This window comes from Haliotis cracherodii, unplaced genomic scaffold (assembly GCF_022045235.1).
Source record: "Haliotis cracherodii isolate W230 unplaced genomic scaffold, xgHalCrac1.p SCAF_4, whole genome shotgun sequence".
Lineage (NCBI taxonomy): Eukaryota > Metazoa > Mollusca > Gastropoda > Lepetellida > Haliotidae > Haliotis > Haliotis cracherodii.
This window is the reverse complement of record NW_027266297.1, coordinates 2,657,346-2,680,218: the sequence shown is the minus strand read 5'-3', so window position 1 is coordinate 2,680,218 and position 22,873 is coordinate 2,657,346. Positions and strand designations below refer to the sequence as shown.

Genomic DNA, 22,873 nt, shown 5'->3' with positions numbered 1-22,873 from the left:
GTCAGCGAACACAGAGTTGGCACATCTCGCCCCTCATTGTGACGAAAAGATATATGACGTCAAGACACAGAAAGTGATAAACTTTAAGCTCTCTGTTGTCCCTGAAATCTGAAATACACTCTTTCTCTGATAAGCCAGGATAGATAGATAGATATTCTTTATTTCCTCCAGATATTGAAGATACATAACATATATGATATTATGTATAATTACAGAGCTGTACAGTAGTACAATTTAACAATATTGTGAGAAATGGTGACTACAAAATGCATGACAATCAAGCATTCTTATAACTGTTTTGTAACAGATACAGCCATTTCCTACAGTATCTTGACACAATAACCATAAGGTCACCCCATAGACTTTGGGATAAAGAGCTTACACACTCAGGCATACCGCCAAGTAGTACAGACAGGATTATATCATCGTCCTCACTACATAGTCTTGCAAATGTAGAGACATCTATCACATCACAAATGATTTCAAATGGTTCTATCAAATTTCTATCATTCATATTCAATGTACAATACAAAAAGACATGCTTAATAATATCATGAGCTACAATTCTACATCGACATTCCCTAGATTCTATAGTTAGTGCTAAACTTTAAGCTCTCTGTTGTCCCTGAAATCTAAAATACACTCTTTCTCTGGTGAGCCAGGACATGTTAAGTTGTGACCTATGTATGACTTTGTATGAGGTCCACTCACTGGCGCGTACCATTGTGAAGAAAGGGGTAGCGGGTGGTCCGGGACAACTAGTACGATGGATATGTATCGTGTCCAGAGTCTCAGAAGACAAGATTCGACCATGCTTACTTTGTAATTAACTTCTATCAAACGACTTTTAGCGAATTCTTGAATCGACTTGTGTCCACGGGAGCGTAGTCAATTTCTTCGATCATCATGACATGCGTACATCCTCTCTACGGGTAACAAACCAAATATATTTGCCCAAAGTCTGTGCACCGTCAACTTGTTACGCGTTTTGTGAGTTGATTAAAGGTATCCTGGATTACCAGTAGTCACTTGTGTTGATATACATTTTATGAACAAAGTATGCTCCAGGTATCCTGGTCGTTTCCCAAGTGCGGCTGGAAAGTGGACCGGGAGGACACAATGTTGAGTTCATCATTATACCCCAATGGTGTTGATTGATGCCAATCATATCAATCCCGGGTTTTCCACACCACCATGTACAGACTGCCTCGTGGCTCTGGCGTACAGAGACTCACTCACTTAAGGTCAGATACACAGATGGTTTTCCTGTAGTAGACGTCACGTGTCAGTCTCCAAACAGATAACGGTGCAATGTATTATTCCACTTCCGGAAGTATCTCCCCAACAACAGTGTTAAACAAAAGAGGGACATGGTAGAGCCAACGTCATACAATGTCAAACATTAGTTAACTTTGACCGTTCGCTCGTGACGATACACGTCCGGGTTAAATTCCCTATGTCGCCCTAAGTTCCTTTTTGGTCTCTCAAATTCTGATGTTGCTAGAATGTTAAAAGCGACGATGAAAACCAAACTCGTCCATATTCAAGTAATCAATTGTAGCTTCTTGTCAACCTGATTATGACTTCAGAAAATCACATACACGTGCACATAGCTTGAGAACCGAACAGTACACGCCCACGTAATGTGGAAGTTTACCCCTTGCTAAAGAAACTGCACACTTTTCAAAACCACCAATCTTACTATGTGATGAATTTGTAAATACTGTTCTTTATACTTTAAATATCCATACTTTTGAAGCACTTTCTTATATGTTGTTCCTTTTATGAAGATTTAAAATATGAATGATTTTATGAAGCTTCAAATGTATCCCAGAGTTTTTTACCCTTGGGTGAGTGAGTGAGAATGGTTTTACGCCGCTTTTAGCAATATTCCAGCTATATCACGTCGAGGGACACCAGAAATGGGCTTCACATCTTGCACCCATGTCGGGAATCGAACTTCGGTCTTCGGCGTGACGAGCGAACGCTTTAACCACTAGGCTACCCGACCGCCCCGTTTATACCCTTGATGATATGCATAAGTTATGATTTATATTGAAATCGGACGACTTACTAATTGTTTATTTAAGACCCTTTTTAGTAATGTATAAACGATTATTATCTTTCATATGAAGTGTCTTATATTGTGCTCAATATATACTTATATTGTGCTGAAATTGTTATAGCTTTTATGAATTATATGTTTTCATCGTGTCTCATAAGCCCTATGGTTGTGTGATACATATTTTACTTTTGTAAGGAGTTTGTATACAATTAATCTGTAACATTGTAGAGCTTGACACGCAAAGAAACCCCTCCTCTCTCTCCCTCTGTGTATTTTACAAGCTCTATTATTAGGCTATACAATAAACATGTATATGTGTAGTTTGATTATATTTGTGTTTCGTCTAAGTTTACGATTCGAAATGAATATTGCCGTCAGAGCGTAATGTTAAAACATCACCAAGACGTTATAATGACGAAAGCTGAGACTCGCGGCCTTTCAAAATGTCTTGACAGATTACACGATTAATTGTACTGGAAGCATCTATTCTTACCTTACATTTGCTAACAGAAGCTGTGTCTTGGAAAGTGTGGCTGTTGTCTCTGGTACCGGAGCTGAATGTTTTGACATTTTCTCAGAGTGGACACTTGCTTGAGATACAGCAGCGTAATGCCATACCGACAGTTTTTGGTAGTTTGGTAGTGTGGAGAAGCATTATTAAATAATCTCTGGCTGTAAATACTTTGTGAAAAGCATGTAAATGTGACCGCCTCCGCGGTTTAGTGGTAGAGCGTCCGCCCGGACGGAAGGTCCCCCGCCAAAAAACGTTAGAAATGGTACATGTTGTTACCCTGCCTGACGCTCGACAAGGGGCTTAAACAAGGACTTGTCCGCTCGGAGTCAGTACACTGTAAATGAGCTGGGTATTCATGTTAAACTGTGGCATGGTATCTCAGTGGGCTAGCACTGTAAAATAGGCATTAGTCCGGACTAACCCAAGTTCACCTCACCTCACCACATTTCACCCCTCTACTAACATGCTAACGTATTTCTTCGCGTGTCCTACGATAGATCATTTGCAAATGCAAAAACTCACGGATTTGACATATTCAGGCAAACCATGTCAATAATACAGCCTTGATATTCATGCGGTGTGTCTATCCGTCTCTGGTGTATTGTGGAATATAGTAACGTCTATCGGAACTAGAGTAGCAACCAACAATAGAGAACACGTTGAAGAGTACAGTTGTATAGATCTACCGACGCCCCCATTCCAATGGCCAAGTAATGCCACAAATAGTCTCGTACGCACGCGATTTTATTAAACAATGTTTAGTAAAGGTGAATATTTTGATCGGGTCAATGGTGAACAAAGACATACGATGCTGCTGCTGATAATTCTGCAAGACGCTTAACAAATATCGCTTTAAGCGATGTATTGATATGAAAGAGCGTTATAAACAAAGTGTTATAACTGGAAACCGTATTCTCGAGCTTTGTTTCACTAAATCATCACTACATCATCTAACGGAGTAGCGTCACAAATATGTCCTCACGCAGACATATCCTCCAAGCGCAACATCTCATATATGCAAAACGTCTTCACGTCGAACACGTCAAAGGCTGAGGCTTAGTCTTTGTCTTGTGATGGGTGCCACCGTTTGGCGAACACCTGATCTCATCACTCTGTCGTGTTTTATAAACACGTGCTTATAATTCAGTCGGACTTGTACAATGGAGTCTGCTTAAGGGGGGAGATTTCTTATGATTATGGAAATTATTTTGTCGCTTTTATTTGTTCCCGAGCTGTACGATGCGCGCAGTCACATAAAGCCTCAGGGATAATCAGTTGAAGAACGATTTCGTGTCTTATGCCTCTGTGCCTGGCAATGTGACATAAATTGGTCTCGTGACACATATGGTCTCTGTGACAGCACAGAACCAGCTTTACCCATCACTAACCTAGCAGAACTCAAGGACAGGTTCCTTATCTGGTCCAATTAAGGATGTCAAAAACAAGTGGTATTTGATGGATCTCCCGAATGCTTCTAACCCCACGTGCGTATCGCTCCATCAGAGTCACGCGAAATAAACAAGGGAACTATTCACCACATTAGTAAAGCGGGTCGCGACCTCGGATGGTCATTTTATCTAATTACCCTGTAGCATGTCCAAAGCATCCACCGTCTTAGTAGGGCTAGAACGTTCCTTCATTCCGGATCAGAAGTAAAATAGCTATGAGACAGACAGAAAGAATTGAGAACAAGACGTACATGAATACAACTCTAAAAAATGAAAATATACTCTGCAAAAAATAGAAACGCAACGCGGATCTTTTCCATAAAAGCATTATTAGCGGTTCAAGAGGTGAAAAATGAAGAGGTTTAATGTGTTAAAGTGTCAGTGACAAGTTTCTCGGATCAAAATGATCACAAATAGGACATGCAAATCATCAGTCGGGAAACACGTACAATTCGGAAAACGCACCCAATGCATAAACAAAAGGTCCATGGAGCTGCACGTACGTACTTCACATGCAGCAGCACTTTGAACGGTATTTCGTGCAAAGTTTTGATTGCCTGGCGGTAATCGAACAGTGACAGTTCAACAACATGCCAAGATTTACAGAAGTGCAACGAAACAACGTCATAGGCCGCTTGTAGGCAGGGGAATCCCGATCAGCTGTAGCCAGGGTTTTCAATGTAGCGCCCAGCACCATCACAAGGCTATGGGATCGGTGTCAACAGCATGGGTCAGCTCGTGATCAGAGTAACCACCCCCGCCCACGATCGCTGAATCCGACTGCGCCACCTACGTGAAAGGACGACCACTGCCACCTCAACCGCATCCCAAACACACGGACTGTACATAATCTCCGACCGGTTTAAGAGCATCAGGTCCGCAAGCAAAACGTCCTGCTCGACACGTCATAATCGGTCGACAACATCGTCAACGTCGTTGTATAGCATCAACTCAAAAACGGATATAGATACTTTATTAGCAAAATATAATAAATATATGTATATATAAACTTTCAACGATCGGACACTTGACCATGATACAAACATAACTTGTGAAACATGAACACGGGGAGACGGCGAAGCTTTCAGTTGTTATAATGGTTATACAATATCACGATAACATCCAGTAGCTTGACAACACTGCTGCCAATTGTCAGGAGACTAGTGATCAATTGGTAGTATACGAATGACCTTTTATGTTAATTATGTCCCTGTTAATATTTGAAATGGGTTTCGTGTGTTCAAAAAACAGAAACATTGACATGATAACAGTACTTGAAATGAAGTTTGCAAATGAAAGAAATAGGTTCTTGTGAAAATGTTTCATGAGAAATCAAATTGCCTTTATTTTCTACCGACGAACTGATCCACTCCGAACACAGCAGTATATGATCTTAAATGTACTCTATATAGAGCCATACCGACACTTCTTTAAGCAGTAACAGTTCTGAGACACGTCATGGACAAAAGCTAGCAGGAGATGTGAATTAAACGCATACAAAGCATTCCACGACAACGGCCCCACGAAGTTGTTATTCCGACGGCGAGATGCAGATCATGAGATGTCTTGGTGTTGGTGTCGGACGACGAGACGACAAAGACAATTTCATCCAGCTGTGAGCGGGCACGGGTGGCCCAATCGTCTAAGGCGCCGCGATTCACTGTGCAGAGTTGCGTCCCTTGAGGACGCCTGGAACCTTGGGTTCGAATCCCGGTTTGCCCCGATTATGTTTCACCATACCCGTGCTCGTGGGTTTTACCGAAGTGGCAAACGTCTGAGGCCCGCATCACCTCGGGCTTTCCTCCCACATTAAGCTGACACGCCGTGATATAACTGGAATACTGTTAAAAGCAGCATTTAATCCAATTCACTACTCACAAGTACTTACTCACACACCCAGCTGTGGCAGCGCCAGCACACAAGAAAAATAGAATACTGATAACGCGTCACGTTTGAACATTTAAACAAGACCTTTATGGCGCTAACTTGACACTTGAGTAAGTAATTTAAATGGCATAAGGATGATTCTGACTCAGTTATGTGTAGCATGCAAAGATACAGCTACAATATTGCTGATTGCATCGATAAACGATATTTACACGTTTACACTGACAGGATATTTAGAGTATTAAGCGCCCTTACCGATGCCTGCTTGTAAACTTTAATTTATAATCTCTGCGCAACTCATTTTTATTGCAGTTTCTATGGCAACGAAACAATGATGCCGATAGTCATGTTTCTGATGCTCATAGTGTTTTGTCAAACAGCAAGTAATCGTTAAGTAGAGTATGGCATATTGATGGCACTGCATTTAACCTTCTTGCGTGACTGCACAGCACCTGAAGCATTGCCATTAATAGTAGGTTCTGCACTTTGGAAATTGAGGAATTATCTAAACGTACACATTTTCATTCATATGATAAAAACAATTGCACACAAACATATATATGCTGGAATAAAACTGGATTATACTTGTATTCAAAAGAGTTGACAGTGTGTGAGTTTCTTAATGCTATCCTTCTGTCGTTAGATGTCAACTTGGCGTGATAGTTAATAGTAGTCTAGAATGAATTGCACCTTATTTTTCAGTTAGTTTATTTAGATTTTAACAGAAGATCTTAAGAGACGTTAAAATGTATAATACATGCCAGATGAGATCCTGATCGTCGATTTAATGTGAGTAGGGAGAACAACTGACATCAACACAATCGCACACCTTCGCACCCGCAGCCGTCATACTACAATACCTATCCACTATGTTCATCGTATCAATCACTGGATTGTCTGGGCCAGATTCGAATATTTACAACCGGACGTAATACAGCTAGAATCTTCTTGAATGTGCCCTTAAAACACATCCAAAGAAACAAAACAAAACCCCGGCAATAAACAACAACCACACACCCCTAGATCTTTGCAATAGCCAATGCGTCGAGTTCATAACAAATGACATGTATCTGTCGTCACCTCATATCGGACTTACTTACCCCATCCGAAACGAAACGAACATTACGGTTGTTCCTACCGTCCTTAAACACAAAACAAAACATGATGCGTACACATACATACAAAGTGTACTGTCGGATAAAAAATATAAGCATGTACCATATTTGACCTGCATTACAACACGTATCCATTCGAGATGCATGACAATAACAAAAGTATAATATACATGTTCAGCAGTCGGCCTGAAGTTAGTGATCAAGGCTTGTGTTAATGTCATCCACAGAGGTAACAGGATTTGTGTCTATTTTTGCGCATATGTTTTCAATTATCTTGGACACAACCGGTGAGACTACAGTGGAAGAACATCGCGACTTTGAACTCTCTTCCTGTATCGTTGTTGGGATGTTCAACGTATAGTCCATGATCTCTTTCATGTGTTTATCTGGTTCCACCACGCACTGACCATTAAGCTCTGTCTTCAGATGCTCCTCTACTCCCTGCTTCTTGATCGACGGCAGTTTGTGAAGGCGGAGATGTTCTCGGCATTTCGGGTCTCGTCTCTTGCCTGACGAGTTAGAGTCTGTGTTCAGGGACCTGAGACTAGTGTTGCTGGACCTGGAGAACTTCAGACTGCCAGACCTGGAGGAACTGTTTCTGCCTCTCATGATGCGGATCAGAGGGTTGCCAGACGCCCTGGTCTGGACCTGACCATCCGCGGGGTTGTAATCCACCATTATCTCCACCTGGCAACGAAACAGATAAGTTGATGAGATGCGATGACTGGAAAGTCAACATTATTTACTTTGCGGCTTTTTGGCAAAAATAACATGTTTTCGGCCGTTGCTTCAAGATATACAAGTTTGTTTCTCAGAAAGGAGTAGGGAAGTAGGTTTTAATTCTATTTCTCAGACAGAAGTTGACAAATAGTCTTAGTTTCTATTCCTCAGAAAGAAGTGGTCAAACACTTTTAATTTCTATTTCTCAGAATGGAGTGGTCAAACAGTTTTAATTATTTTTCTCAGAAAGGAGTTGGCGAATAGTTTTAATTTTCTCTTCCGTAGAAAGAAATGGTCAAACAGTGTTACAATGCCATCGTCTGAAGTTTGATATGATTTGTAAGTGAGTTTGGTCTTACGCCGCTTTAAAAGTCAATACATCACGACAAACGAGATTTGCATGCAATAAGCCATGATTGAATATATCAATAGTAACCACGTCACTAGATGATATATATACAACGTTTTAGACAACTGTCGTAACATATGCTATTTATTATAGAATTCAAGCGTGAGTTTGCAGGATTTTGATTCAAACGAAATGCCCGAACCGTAGACCCTTCGGTGTCAAACATCTTTCATCAAATACGAGAAGGAAAATAGTTCCAACCCTAGAGAGGATCACGGACGTACGGATATTAAAGAAAGATAACTTGGTACAACAAAACTGATGATAAATATGTTCCTCGCTTGTTTGTATGGTGTGTGATGAATACAGAAATCTGGCTGTACGGCAGTGGTTAGAGCACAGGTATACTTTCGCCGCTTGTAAAGAACACTGATATTTCCGGTAACACAATGATAAGAAGACGCACAACTTTATGGACAACAACTTCTGGTTCAGTGCATACAGCGACGTTTCGATGTGGATTCATACACCGTCTTATCTATTTCCATCCTGCTTTGGAAACAAATATATTCATAGAAAGGGTATCACAGCTTTTCATTAAAGTAAAATATATTTAATTGCATTATTATTTAATTTGTTATATCTAAATATTTGCCAGTTCACACATTTTGTGTTACATTAATTGAGCACATGGTCTTCAACCATGTGCTTCAACCATGTGCTACCCCACTTATCCATATACAGTAATCGTTTTCCTTTTTGGCTTAAATTAAACAATTCTGCATGAACTCTTTATGGGGGGAGGACTCTTCTTTACAGCTTCCCTCCCACCATCTGCGACACAGAATTAAATCATCCTCATCCAAGAACTGCCTCATGTTTTGACTAGCAGCCCAGTGGCTGGACAACAAAATACCACGCCCGGCTACATATGCATAACATGCTGTGATAGGCAGCAGATGAACATTGACACCAACAGGTAATAGATAGTAGCTCACAGAAAATTGGATGAAGACACATGTACAGTTGGAATAACAACTAGCACACAGGTTATAGGCACACTGGTATGGAAGCCAGATGTACAGTACGGGATGAAACAGTTTGTCAAGCTAATTGGATCAGTCTTTTGCTTGATAGATCTTCACAGGCAGACGAGATGAAATACCCTTGATCTGTGTTGACCAATTAGTTGTGACGGCGGATTTCTATAGCTTCTGAGAGTTTTCTGTCGGTGAAGTTACTCACTTACTTCGAGAACGCCAATCTAACAGTTAACACAATTATAGAAAAAGACAAAGTATACACTAAAATTGGATGAATTTAAAATTAAGTACTCACAAACAGTCCAGACACCTGCCCATTATCAATTCTCTATAACCAACGTTTTGAGTGGTGTTCAACCCATGATAATGCTCTCCTGACCCCGAGCCGTGACAAGTGGGCTTGAACTATAACTGGTGGCGATATGCGAGAGTGGCAGTTTATCGACATTGTTCGGAGATTTGTTTTACTGATAGATTTGACTATCTGACCTCCAATTTATAAGAAACAATTCATGTTTAAAAATGTAATAAGAGAATTACTCTTACTTAAGCCAAGATATATCTTTGAGAATATGACATGGTTGAACTCCAACAACAACCATATTTCGTTTTGTTTGTTGTTTAACGCCGGACTAAGCAAAATTCCCGCTTTTTAACGCTGGCCTGTGAATAATCGAATCTGGACCAAACAATCCCGTGATTCATATTGTTGGTTGGTTATTGTTGTTTAACGCCGCGAGTAGCAATATTACAGCTATATGAGTCTATATCGAGTCTGGACCAGACAATCCAGTAATTGACATCATGAGCATCGATCCTCGCAACTGGAATACGATGACATGCATCAACCAAGTCTGACAACCCGATCCCGTTAGTCACCTCATACGACAAGCATAGTCGCCCTTTACGCCAAGAATGAGTTGCTGGATCCATTTATTCGTCTATTTCGACCAGAATAGGTTGCTGCCGATCTATACTAACACTGTGTCCCCATGGGGAAACGCCACACACATCTATGTTCTAGGCCTCATCTGTATTGCCGTTTATAATGAAGTGAAACTCACTGAATCCAACCAGATTAGATTGTCAGTCCGTGCTCTAATATACGTTCTTCGATTTCTTTTCGATCGGTGCTAAATTTATCTCAGTATTTCGAATGAAAGATCCACTGATTGCACAACTAGCGACCTATGGAATTGCGACGAGATATACACTGTGTCCTTTAATTCTTACTACTTACTTACTTACTTATTACTTACTTACTTACTTTGGAGATTTAACGTGCGCTTTCCGACTGATGCGTATTTCGCACACGGGCCCGGCCAGGCCATTTAATGTGTTTCCGAAAGGGGCGAAGGTGACCTGTGCAACCCTAAGAGTAAGAGGGGGCTTTAGGGGCTGCTTATATAGAATTTGGGAATTTTGAGATTTGGAATAGATGCTGATGGGGTCGGAGAACTAAGGGAGCTGGGTATGGTGGATGTTTGTTTAAGTGATTTTGATTTGGTAGGTTATTGTGTTTTTAGATGCGTTTTATTAGTTCCGTTTTGATTAAGAATACGCCTAAGGCCTTGAAGTTTTCTAGTTTATTTTGTGGGTTTAGTATTGCTTCTAGAGTGAGAGCCTTGTTTAGATTGAGGGTGGTTTGTAATGCGGTTCGATGTGTTAGGTAGTGTGTGCAGTGGATGAGTGCGTGTTCTGGGGTTTCTAGTTGTTTGCAGTGTGGGCAGTTACCCGTAGTGTGGTTTTTTTTTTTTAGGTGGTTATTTAGGTTGGTGTGTCCTGTTTGGAGTTTAGTGATTACTCTGTCGATTTTTCTTGATGGACGGAGAATTTTTGGTTTGGTTAGTGGTTTGCTGAGCACCACTTTTTTGATTTGGCTATTTGAGTTTAGATATAGGTTATGCCATTTTTTGTGATTTTTTGCTTGTTCAGACTTTTAATTTCTGATTTTGAGATTGGTAAGTTTAAGTTTATATCTGGGATTTTGAGGGATAGTTTAGCTGCTTTATCGGCGTTTTCATTACCGTATATTCCTACGTGGGCGGGTATCCACAAGAAGGTTATTTGTTTTCCTGCCTTAGTTAGGTCTTTGGAGCTTTTAAGTATTTGATTTATTAATTTAGGTCGGTTTTTGGTATTTTGGTTTTGGAGGGCTTGCAGTCCACTTAGGGAGTCGGTAAGTATTAGGATTTTTTTGTGGTTTTTGGATTCTTGATTATGGAGGGCTGAGGCCATGCCCATTAGTTCTGCCGTGAATATTGATTGGTTGATTGGGAGTCGGAAGGATTGTGTGGTTGTAGTTGGTTGTGTGGTATGGACTCCGAAACCTGTGTGTTTGGAGGTCGGATCTGAGGATCCGTCCGTGTAGATGTGACGCCAATTTGGCCAATTTTCGTGTATGTATGCTAGTGTGGTAGTTTTCGCTATGTTTGGGTCGGTTTGTTTATTTATTTGGCTAGCTAGTGTTGTGTCTATTTTGGGTATTTTAAGTTTAGGGGCGAAGATATTGATTGTTTGCAGTTTTGTTTAAGATTTTTAATTTGGTGTTCATTTAGGTAGTTTGTTATTCTTTGGGATATTGGGGTAAGTAAGGGGTGTTTACGAGCTAGAGCTTTAATTCTGCCTGATTTGTTTATATATAACGTCAACCAGAATAACCAGTCACCGTAATCCGACGAAACAGATTCCATTGTACGAAAAGGGAAAAATAGCATTGAAAACTAGTACTGATCCAATTGATACCCGATAACTCTCCATGTTTAATAGGGATTCTGAGACCTTTCACAGAAACTAACATACTTATAAACCCTATTAGGTGTTTGAAATATATAACATTCCGTTTGGAAACGTTGATATTAACACAACCTAAGGATTTATGTAAATAAATACCAGTATATGGGTTACACAACATAATAACGTCATTTATCTTTGACAATTTCATATCATTTATGAATTCATAAATAGCAATAGCATAATTGCACATGTATAAACTGTTGTACTATATTTGGCCTTGGGCAAAGGTTGTGGTTACCCTCGGGTGACAATGGAAATTGTTTTCACTTAACACACAGAGCGTTAGAAACACTGCCACTGGCAATGTATATGGCCTGTCAACACGCAATGTACTTCACCACACGGCACTGCTTCTATACGTGTTGTAGGACATTCATGCAGCAGCTTGTACGAGTTGTTAATGGCCGGGTAATGTCATTATCAGAACTGTACATCATGGACGATTTAACATAAATGGCTGTGGGTTGTTTTAGTGTCTTGCTATTATGTGTCAGGGGGACTGGGCCATTGGCATGAACTACAGAAATAAGCGTGTTTAACACTAGTGCAGGAAGCAAAGGAGGTGGAATCTCACGGTTCTAGGAGCTCTGATTAACTGATCTAGTCATATGAATGACAATATACAATATGAAGGGAAGTAAATATGTGAATCTTGTTTTAACTGTTTTGAAAATTGTTTACATCAGTTGTATCGTAGTGTGTCGTGCACGTTTAACAGTGTTTGGTACTGACAAACCAATGGTCACAATCGGAATAAAACCGCGACCAGTAGATCTTGCAAAGAATTGAGGTACGTCTCAGACCGAACGGTTACAAATGACGCCATTGATGTTCATTGTGCTCAGGCCTCAAGTGTAAGTTTCCACAATAAACGATTTGACTAAGGACGCAGTCAGCTATAATCCACTCAGAGCGGGCGCGTCATACAAAAATACGTTAAAAAATGGTACTTCTTGTTACCCTGCCTGGCACTCGACATAAAGTGGCTAAAACAAGGACTGGTCGGAGTCAGTATTTTGAGTCTGAGGGGGGTATTCATGTTAAACTGCGGCATGGTATATCAATGGGTTGGCACTATAAAATCTGCAATAGTCCGGACTAGCACACACACACACACACACACACACACACACACACACACACACACACGAGCGCACACACGAGGGCACACAAGTGCATGTACGTGCTTGTGTCGCTTTATAAGTGCTATCTTGAACATGACGTTAAACCCCATTTCACTACATCTACAGTCAGACCAAGGCAACCTTTTCGGATCTTGACCTGACAACCATATGCAACGATCCAAGATGACATGCAGTCAAATTGTTCAGAGAGCCTGACTACACCATCACGTGAAGTCTTACGGCGGCAAGTAGCAATTTGGTTCTTGAAACCTATTCTAATCCGGCTTTCCAGGGGGAATCTACCTTGGAACATCTAATAACAGCCTATAGATATAAATACTCTGAAGCAAAAACAAAACGTCAAGGTCGGAGAGTAACCAGTCTCGATTATCCGCTGAAACAAATTCCATCGGGTGTCAAAGGGGAAAATAGGTTTACTAAGAAAACAATAAGTCTATGTGAAATTTGGCAAGAAGTAGGTAACGGGATGTATGCACGGATTGGCAAAATAAAAAAAGGGAATTTAGTGAAGAAGTTAGGGATCGGGTATATAGATGTTCTTTTAAGGTTCATTCTAACATGAATTTCAAAAAATTACTCGATTCTGAATAATTCGATAAATCGGACGCTATTAATCACAATAAACCCCCTCCGACAGCTGGTTTGACGGCTGCATCACCGCGGAAGCTAATATTCATAGAATAGTATTTTTTTCAGTCATTGTCGGTGGGCATTTTAAAATAATTCTATCTACAATTAAAGGTTACAAAATGCAAAGTTGCAGTTAGTACATTATTCAAATGATGTGTGGCAATACATTTCGTGCAGAAAACACGATAGGAATCTACAAAGAGAAAGTATGTCAAGTTTTGGGGACAGCAGAGAGCTTGGAATTTGGCGTTTTCTATAGATGACTGTGACGTCATATCTTTTACGTCACAATGACCGATATGACGTCATAATGGTGACGCCGGGTGTAGAACGAAAGCTTTGCAAAGCTCGCGGTGAATCCGTAATTCAAATCGACAACCCACTCAACCCATGTCGCTTCACTCAATATATTTGCTAGCACCAAAGAGTTCGCGTTTTATTTAGTCATGGTAGAATGGAGATAAACATACTTTGTTTTCAATATAGAGCTAGGTTACCTGTAGATTTAACCCCGCTAAATTAAATTTGGAACAGAACGCGCAGCCTGTTGCCTTCACTGATTTACCCACCTGACCATGAACTAGCATTTCATCTGTTACATATTTATATCAATGCATGAAGATTCTTAGTGATCAAAATCTCCATACTAGACTAAATGAAGAGGCATCACTTCAAATTCCATAGAATCAACGTTGATCTTTATTGCGAGCAATAGTCCAGCAGGTCCAGTCTTTGGTGTCTACATTTCACACGTTTGAGGCATAGTCTGACATGCCCTTTCTACGAACATGTCGCACGGCTCTTGCCCAACATTTGTTTGATAAGGGTCACAACATTCAAGGCCCTAAGTTCAACTTTCAAAATGTGGAGGACGGTTCCAAATTTAAGGCTTCAGTGATAAATAGGATGTCCGAATCAAATCCTTATTTTGACTTGGCCCCTATGGTCCCGTGTTTTCTTTTCAGGTGAACACTAGACATTGCATTTCCTTATGGCGGGTGTCAATGGTGGGGCAAGATACGCTCACCTTTTCGCGAACACCCGGTATCATCACCATTAGGCAGTGATTCCCAAACACACTTATGATATCACGATGTCCCAAGAGACCCGAGGATTTGTAACCTCTGTAACATCGGTCTTATAAAAAATGTCATGCTGAATCCATGAATAACTTTCATGATATATATTCCATGCCACGAATGTTAGAAGCTGTTTAATTGTGGGCCTAACTATCCAAATGTACTATGGACTGATGGCCCACAGTGCGAAATGAATAAGAATTGAGATTGAGATATGGTCGTCACAGCGATTTCTATTATTATGGAAATGGTATTATTGCTTTTATTTTTCGAAAAGTGGTGTTTGAAGTAATAAATCAGGAAAAGATTTCTAAGAACAATTATAAATACGCATGATGTTTACAATACGTACGCCTTGGCAATACATGAATCGTGTACAGAATTGCATATATATGTAGATACATCGAATATTTCTTCGTTTCATTCAATGACACACTTGACAAATGACACAAGGACCACTTATAGCTGAGTTTGAAGATGTATCGATAACTCGAATACTTACCGGCTTATCATGACGAATTCCATACCGCTTGCAATGAATAAATTTCCATAAGTACTTTCGGAAGCTTTTACTGGTGTAGAAATATAGAATGGGATTTAAGGCACTGTTTGTGTGTCCAAGGAAAATTGAGAAAGGCAAAATGACAAGAAAATCTGTAGGTTCCTCTTCCGTCTGAAAATCCAGGTAGAGACTGACAATATAATAAGGAAGCCAGCAGATAGCAAACACTACAGCAAGGGCTATCAACATTTTAGCAACTCTCTTCCTCCCAGCCATTATCCTTTGAGACATACCCCTGCTTATCTCTGACTCACACCGTTTCAGATTCTCGTCCTCTGTCCATAGTTGCTTCCCAATAAGACCATAACTAATGCAGATTCCTGTACCAGGAATGATATAGACAATGAAAAACAGACTGGCGTCGTACACTTGACGATGTAGGTCATCTGGCCAGTCTTCGTGGCAGAAGTGAAACGTCTGACCAGGAAATATATCTTCCCTGTCGGTTTTCCGGTACACCAGTAAGGGGGACATGACACCGAAGGAAATGACCCAGATGATGGAGATCATCTTGGCCGCCATCTTGCAATTACTTATCCTCTTGAATATCATCGGATGCCGTATAGCCAGGAGACGATCAAGACTCAACACAGTTATTGTGAAGACGCTTGCACATACTGTCACACCTGTAAAATACATGTCAATGTTAATGCTTGTACATATATCTTTTGGCAGAGACAACTTGCATGAAACATGAGTGAAATTCTTAACCGCGAATATGTTGCATCCGTCCGTGAACAACATTACCTCAGCAATGCCTGTTATAAATAGATTCATACGCAATCACATCTTGCACGATGTGCAATAAAGTCACACATGTGCGGGAGATAAAAAAACCCCGGAACGATCTATTATATTTTACGAATGGACAAGTTAGATCAGTTATTCAGTAATTTGAGGCCACAATTAAATTATTGTACGTTTGGAATTGACGGAACTATTTTTAAACATTTTGACTATCAACCGGCATCATATGACTTGTGGACGTGTAATGTGGCTACGGCCATACATAGTAAAGTAATTACATAAACCTCAGTAAAAGTAAGAAACAGATAGACATAAACAGTCTATGTCGTTGTTCAGGGCTATACATTCCATGAAATAATGGTCTGCATGTTTTTAAAACGATGAAACACCTGCTGGGACTTTAGTGCACGTGCAACAGCTGCAAATATTAAATCAATATTTCAATTGCATCACGCAAACACGATTTACACATCATTAATGCAGACTAAAATGATTTCTGGAATATTTTTCAAATATTTTCCACAAAGAATGTTTTGTAAAAGACGTAAAGAATGGATATAATTCACGTTTGAGAAAATATCGACGTGTCAGGAAAGTTAGAGCACATATATACTTGGCTATTCTTACTCAGAAACCGACAGTCTTTTCTTTAGTTTCTTTTCCATAAACTATCTCTGTAAGTCTCACAAGAGTATGAGCATGTGCTGGTCCTGGTGGCTTCCTTCTTATAGGGCCCCATTTGTGATATTGCTGGAATATTGCTAAAAGCGGCGTAAAACCAAACTCACTCTTATAGGGCACGAATATAAAAGCCTAAAACTAAAGGCGTTGACATGTCTTCACGTAATGTATCATGGTATAGTTAATATCATTCAACTTTTATCCAAACTGGCACATTTAGAATTGTACAAATTTGCGACTTGAATAGTATTGTAAAGTCGGGGGCAGTTTGATTACCCAATGCATCTGAACGTCACAAATCTGTTCATGCCAATGACATTAATCTCTCATTTATTTCTTTAAGTACTTTTATCAAGCGTCAATACTTCGGTACTTCTAATTACCTCCTATAGTATTTTCCTATAGAATTATAAAAATACTGACAATACATATTTCGTGTTTCATATCATTAAAGTTTTTAAAAATATATAGCTGAAAAGAATTAGTAATTTATCTAAGGTTTTGGAAAATGTTCATGAGGTGCCTCAATAAGCCATCCATGTTATAATGCTACAAATAGTGAACCTATCATTCACGGTTCTCAAAAATGTAATTAAATATTCACTTTTGCAAGGAAAATCCCGATCAATCTGCACATTAAAGCAATGTACTACTATCACAATGAAATGTAATTCTCCGACTGGTGGTTATATTAAAACAGATTAGTACAAGCAAGGGATTCATTGCAGATACATTCACCCATTGGCAATCTGGCAATCATTTTCGCAACATGATATTCCAATAAGACATTTTCCGAAAGGACAGATGTTAACAAGTTTATAAAAAAATCATATAGAAGATTAATGTTCCCAAAGTAATTAGATTATTAACTCATCTACAAATGCGACTACGGTGCCAAAGTTTACTCGTTTGCATACAAACTGCCCACATAAGCAGTTTTATAAGCGAAACTGTGTTGCCTTCAGGGATCCATCAAAATTATCTTCTCAGCTTATATCTGTTTTTTTTTGGAACGAATTAGATTTTACTGATACTACGTCAACATACCCTGCTCATTTCCCAATGATATTGCCGTGGCCGTTGTTTGATATTGTATCAATACAACGTGTGCACATCAGTCAGGGCATACATAATAGGAAATGGCATCTCTCAGAAAGATGTTGTCAACAAGAATAGAGAGAGTGGAAGGTCATCAGACGGTGTGATTTATATGACAATGTCCAGAGAAAGCCAATCTCATTTATTTCACTCGGGGGACGATTGTATTTACATAAGATAATGCATATGTCAATCCCGTGTGTCACAGTCAGTGATCTTTTGTTCTTGTAACTTAATGTCGTTAAGTGTCACCGGGAAAGACACCAGATATTGTTCATGAACTCTACTGGTAACAAGTGGCGTCATACCAACCATTAACTCACGGGGAAAGGGCTACATACATTTATACACGTAGATCTCACAACGTCTAAAACGACCTCTATAACATTGTAGGCGACGTATGTGCAGGGTTCTACTTCTCACATTTGTCATGTTCCATTCATGGTGACTATTATAATATGCATGTTTGTAAAGATACATACGTAAACAATTGTCTACTTTAGATCTGTTAATATGATTTGGATAAAAGTGACTGAGTTTGGTTTTACGCAGATTTGAACAGTGTTTGAAAAAGCTGTTTTTTAGACATTTGGAGGGTATTTCCAAATTAGACGCATCATGGACAGCAAGCCCAAGCCTGGCAGTCAAAGCCGTGCATCAACGCATCATTACTCGTCCATCACGCTCCCCCGTGAAATAACTGAAAATAAAAGCGACAAAACTCTTTCCATAGCTACAAGAAATCTCTGCTTAAAGCAGAGTTGATAATACGGATCCGACTGTATCGTGTGTATGTGGTTACGCATCACTACAAAAGAGTGGTGTTTGCGAAAAGGTGAGCGTATCCTGCCCCACCGGTGGTACCCATCACAGATACATGCAAAGATAAGTCAATAGACTTCAACTGGGTATTGCATCGTAAATGTCCTCCTCATGTCTACCATACAACATTTTGAAAGCTTTACTGAGGCCTTGAATGTTGTAACCTTGATCTAACAACATTGAGTAAGAGTCGTATGACGTTCTTTGAATTCTTTGCAGAAAGAGCATGTACCTAAATCAGTGAAAAGTAAACACCAGAGGCCTGAGCTGCCAGAATAGTGTTCGACATAGGGAAAGTGGATTATTCAAAGTGCATAACCAACTCGTGTCATACCAATGCCAGGGATAAGTTTTTGCTATTTTAATTTCTTACTTGTATTATGGAATGTTGTGTTTTTCGTTGATTAAACCATTTATGTCTGTCATAGTCATTTGCTAATTCCGTTTTTTTCTTCTCTTGTATGAATATGCTTTAGATTGTTGTAATATGTGTGACAACACTCCTTAAATCTAGGATGCATCCACTGGATGTTCAATAAGTCGATCTCAAACAGTTGCATAGAAAATTTTGCGATACGTCATTAGTTTAAATCAATATCTCCGATCTGTTTACTGCGATTCGTATGTCTTGATTTCATCATACACTGTCACGCGTTACATCCATGGTCGTTCTCCAGGACATGTTTGTACGGGTTGTTGTTTGACCCCGTGGCCCCTGTTATGCATCATTTCTTTCAGACATTTATCTAAGATTCCTGTTTCAATATAATTTCCTTTTCTGTAACATGTTATATGCATGACGTCCTTTAGCAAAGACATTTATCTAAAGACTATTGTTTCAAATTACAATTTCTCTTTCTGTTACATGTTAGATGGATGATTTCCCGTAGCAAAGACATTTATCTGACGATTCTTGTTTCAGTTTACAATTTGAGCCCCTGTCCCATGTCACATAGAACCAATCACGTCTTGTATTGCCGCTTAAATACAACACTTAAACATTCCTTGATGAGACACCTCTCTCTCGAGACATGCTGAGGTGCATTTTATCAAAACACACTTCCTTTAACTGCCATGTACTGGCTTTGACTGTCAGACAGGCCATCCCGTGGGAGACAGCGTGTGTAAAATCCAGAATACCTCAATTCTTCTGAAAGCCATATCCATTTGGAAGACAAGCATAATAATATTTATCGTTTTTTAATAATAGATAACGTTTCCCAACAATGTTGGTTCTTGACATACAATAGCTAATTTATACCTTTGCTGTGATGCTATTACCAACTAATGAAAGCAGTGTACACCCAGCGAGTTTCAAGTAAGGTGCAAGGATTTCCCTCACCGTGACACTGCTCCCCTCATCAACGTAAATGTGCTTTTACCGCTGTTGTTCTATTTCTGATCATCGTGCAAAACGAATGGGCACTTTACGTCCAATTCATCCCTAGTTGGTGATCTAGACTGACAGGAGTACTGCTGTGCGGTGTCACAATTACCTTCTGTACGAATTGGGAAAGTGGCAGTGCTACCAGTGGGGCAGGACATGCTTACCCGTTTTGCGAAGATCTTGTGTCATCACTGATTTTCAGTGATCCACTTATATAAGTTTTACCGCTATTTTGCCGCTTACGCCCAATGGCATTTGACACGTCGGATGATCGAGACTGTTTTTGAAGTTGAGTGCTTTCTGCATGATGGCTGACAAGTAACACATGCATGTTCCCTTTTGGAATTCGCTAAAAGACGAGTATACATCATGTTTTGTCAGGATGCCAGCACTACTCATGTGCTTCCGACTGCATACTCTCCCTCGAGGGATAGTAATCTCTCTAGATAATCTCTCTAAATCTCTCTAATATCTCCGGAACATATACATAAGAAGCAGTCCATTAGTGGTGTAATGGGGCGAGATTCCAGCTGTCGATAGTTGTTGACAGTGTCTCCACCCTTCTTCTCTGAATATGCCTAATCGACAGATCAAGTGGAAATCTGATTTCCTGGGGGTCACCTGGACATAACTGACACAATATTTGCTCGACTCAGACAGATGTGGAGAAAAAACATATCAATTTAGCATTCAAACCTGTAACGGTATGGCCGACATCGTGAACAAATGCCAATTAATATTTCTGGTCCTCTCTTAGCCAGTCTTAAATAAATCACCAAAGTTTTATTAAGAACATCCACCAAAAACGATTGCTGTTTGTGAATTCAAACCAAGATCATTTGTTCATTGATGACAAAACCTATATAGGTTATCACATCCGTGTAGATACATGGCTTAAGGGATGTGTTGCTTGTGGGATTTGTGTGTTTGTGTTATCTGTGTCCTAGATAGTCAGTTGTGTTTAGCAGAAAACATATGTGTGTGTTGCTTGTATATTACATGAACATGTGATTGTAGCAATCATGTGCGAACACGAAATTCGAGATACTACCCTCATGATATGAAAGATACACCATCGGTCGTTTGATGTGTGTTCCGACCCGATCAAGCTGATGCCTGCATTATATTATCTATATAACCACATACATCTCACATATGTTACCAGCATGTCAAAGTGAGGATGACGATCTACAAATTGACCTATTGTTCTTGCCGTGTACATTCTGTTTCGACTAAGCACTAGGTTCACTGTGACAGGTGAACAAGATTTGATGTAAACAAAGGGGCATCGATTGAGTAATTTGCCTTTCAGATTTTCTCAATTTAAAAATTTCATTGAAATACCAATTTGTTATTTTGCAATTTCACTTTGTCTGTTCCACTGGTTCTGCCAGAGACCATATACCGTCATAAAGACTGGTTCTATTAACCATGTTTCTGCCGGATAAGCCCGGAAAGTGGTAGACTATTAGCCCTCTTCACTGTCAGTCGAGTCTCCGTGCTTTGTCTGATCAGGTGAAAACACTGAGAGCGTCAGCTGACGGCGCTTGACACTTCCAGTCTCCTCAGCCATTGGGGTGCAGGACAACCTGTCTGTCAGGAACCCGTAATATTTCAATCGACAGATTACAGGAAGTATTCTATTGATATAAATCTATAGTCTTCCCCATGATTTCCACAAGTGTATATCGAACGACAAGTAATTTCCTCCTCCTGTCGATCTTCAGGAACTAAAGTGGACAAGGCCTACATGCACTGAAGTATCAGCAGGATCAGATGCAGAAATGTAACTGACTTTTAAATCCTGTTTGTCATTACGAGCATGTCTAAGTAACCTTATGGTTGTCTCGGTACTTATGTAGCGCTAAATAGTTTCCAAGCCTTGGCTTTACATCGTCGGATTCTTTGTCAATGAACAACACATACATTAACAGACGGACAGACGCCAAACCACACACCACCTGCTCATACAAGAAAGGAGTATAGTTTTCGCGAACACCTGATATCATCACTGATATCGAGTGGTACATTCACATAATTTTCACACTCATTTTGCCCTTCATGCCAAATGGAGTCTGTTTCTGTGGATATCAGATTTTAAACAGTTATTCTGTCTGGGCATGCTGGATGTGAAACAAAACACTTCGGGTCCGCCTTGTAACAAAAATTATTTTTAGCAGTGTAAATTTAAGGAGATATTAGATGGATGCTTTAAGCAAAACAATATATTTCAACATCGTGGGTTAGCAAATCTTTACCAGGGTAGGTTCAAACTGGATTCCACGCAGTGCCAATGGCAAACGTAATGACAAACACACGACGCTGACCTCAGGGACATTTTCAATCTCATTAAATTCAGATGTTTTACTCCGATGCGATACTTCTCTGTGCATGGAAGGACACCATGGAACATAGCGTCAAGGATGCTTGCACGTGGGTACTTGAGCCAATCAACTACCAGATTTCTAAAATCATTCAGATTTATTTTTTTAATTACCTCGATTCTGAAATTTCGATTTGTGCAAAAATATCAAACAATATATAAATGTTATGTGCCCAAAGACTTCCATTTTCAGTGTCGGGGCAACATCAGTGTCTATTAAATCGTTACATTGATTTATTGACACAAACATATATGTATTGAATCCGTATTAACCCAGAACAACGTAATACCGACGGTACTTCCTGGTACTGCTTTATAGGTGTAGATGCAATGGCGCTCAAAAACGAAAGGATAGAATGAAATATCTACAATATAATGACGCCGCTGTACTCGATTTCGAGA

The 22,873-nt window shown here is 39.8% G+C and overlaps 1 protein-coding gene across 1 annotated transcript in view; it reads right to left on the bottom strand.

The window, feature by feature from the left end:
• Positions 1-7,021: 7,021 nt before the first annotated feature.
• Positions 7,022-22,873, bottom strand: part of LOC139478840 (QRFP-like peptide receptor) — a 29,545-nt gene continuing 13,693 nt past the window's right edge. The window contains exons 3-4 of the mRNA XM_071261507.1: positions 15,294-15,979; positions 7,022-7,716 (exon numbers count right to left, since the gene is read on the bottom strand). Coding sequence (XP_071117608.1) covers positions 7,222-7,716; positions 15,294-15,979 — 1,181 coding nt within the window. The 3' untranslated portion in view covers positions 7,022-7,221. The remainder of the gene's footprint in view (positions 7,717-15,293; positions 15,980-22,873) is intronic.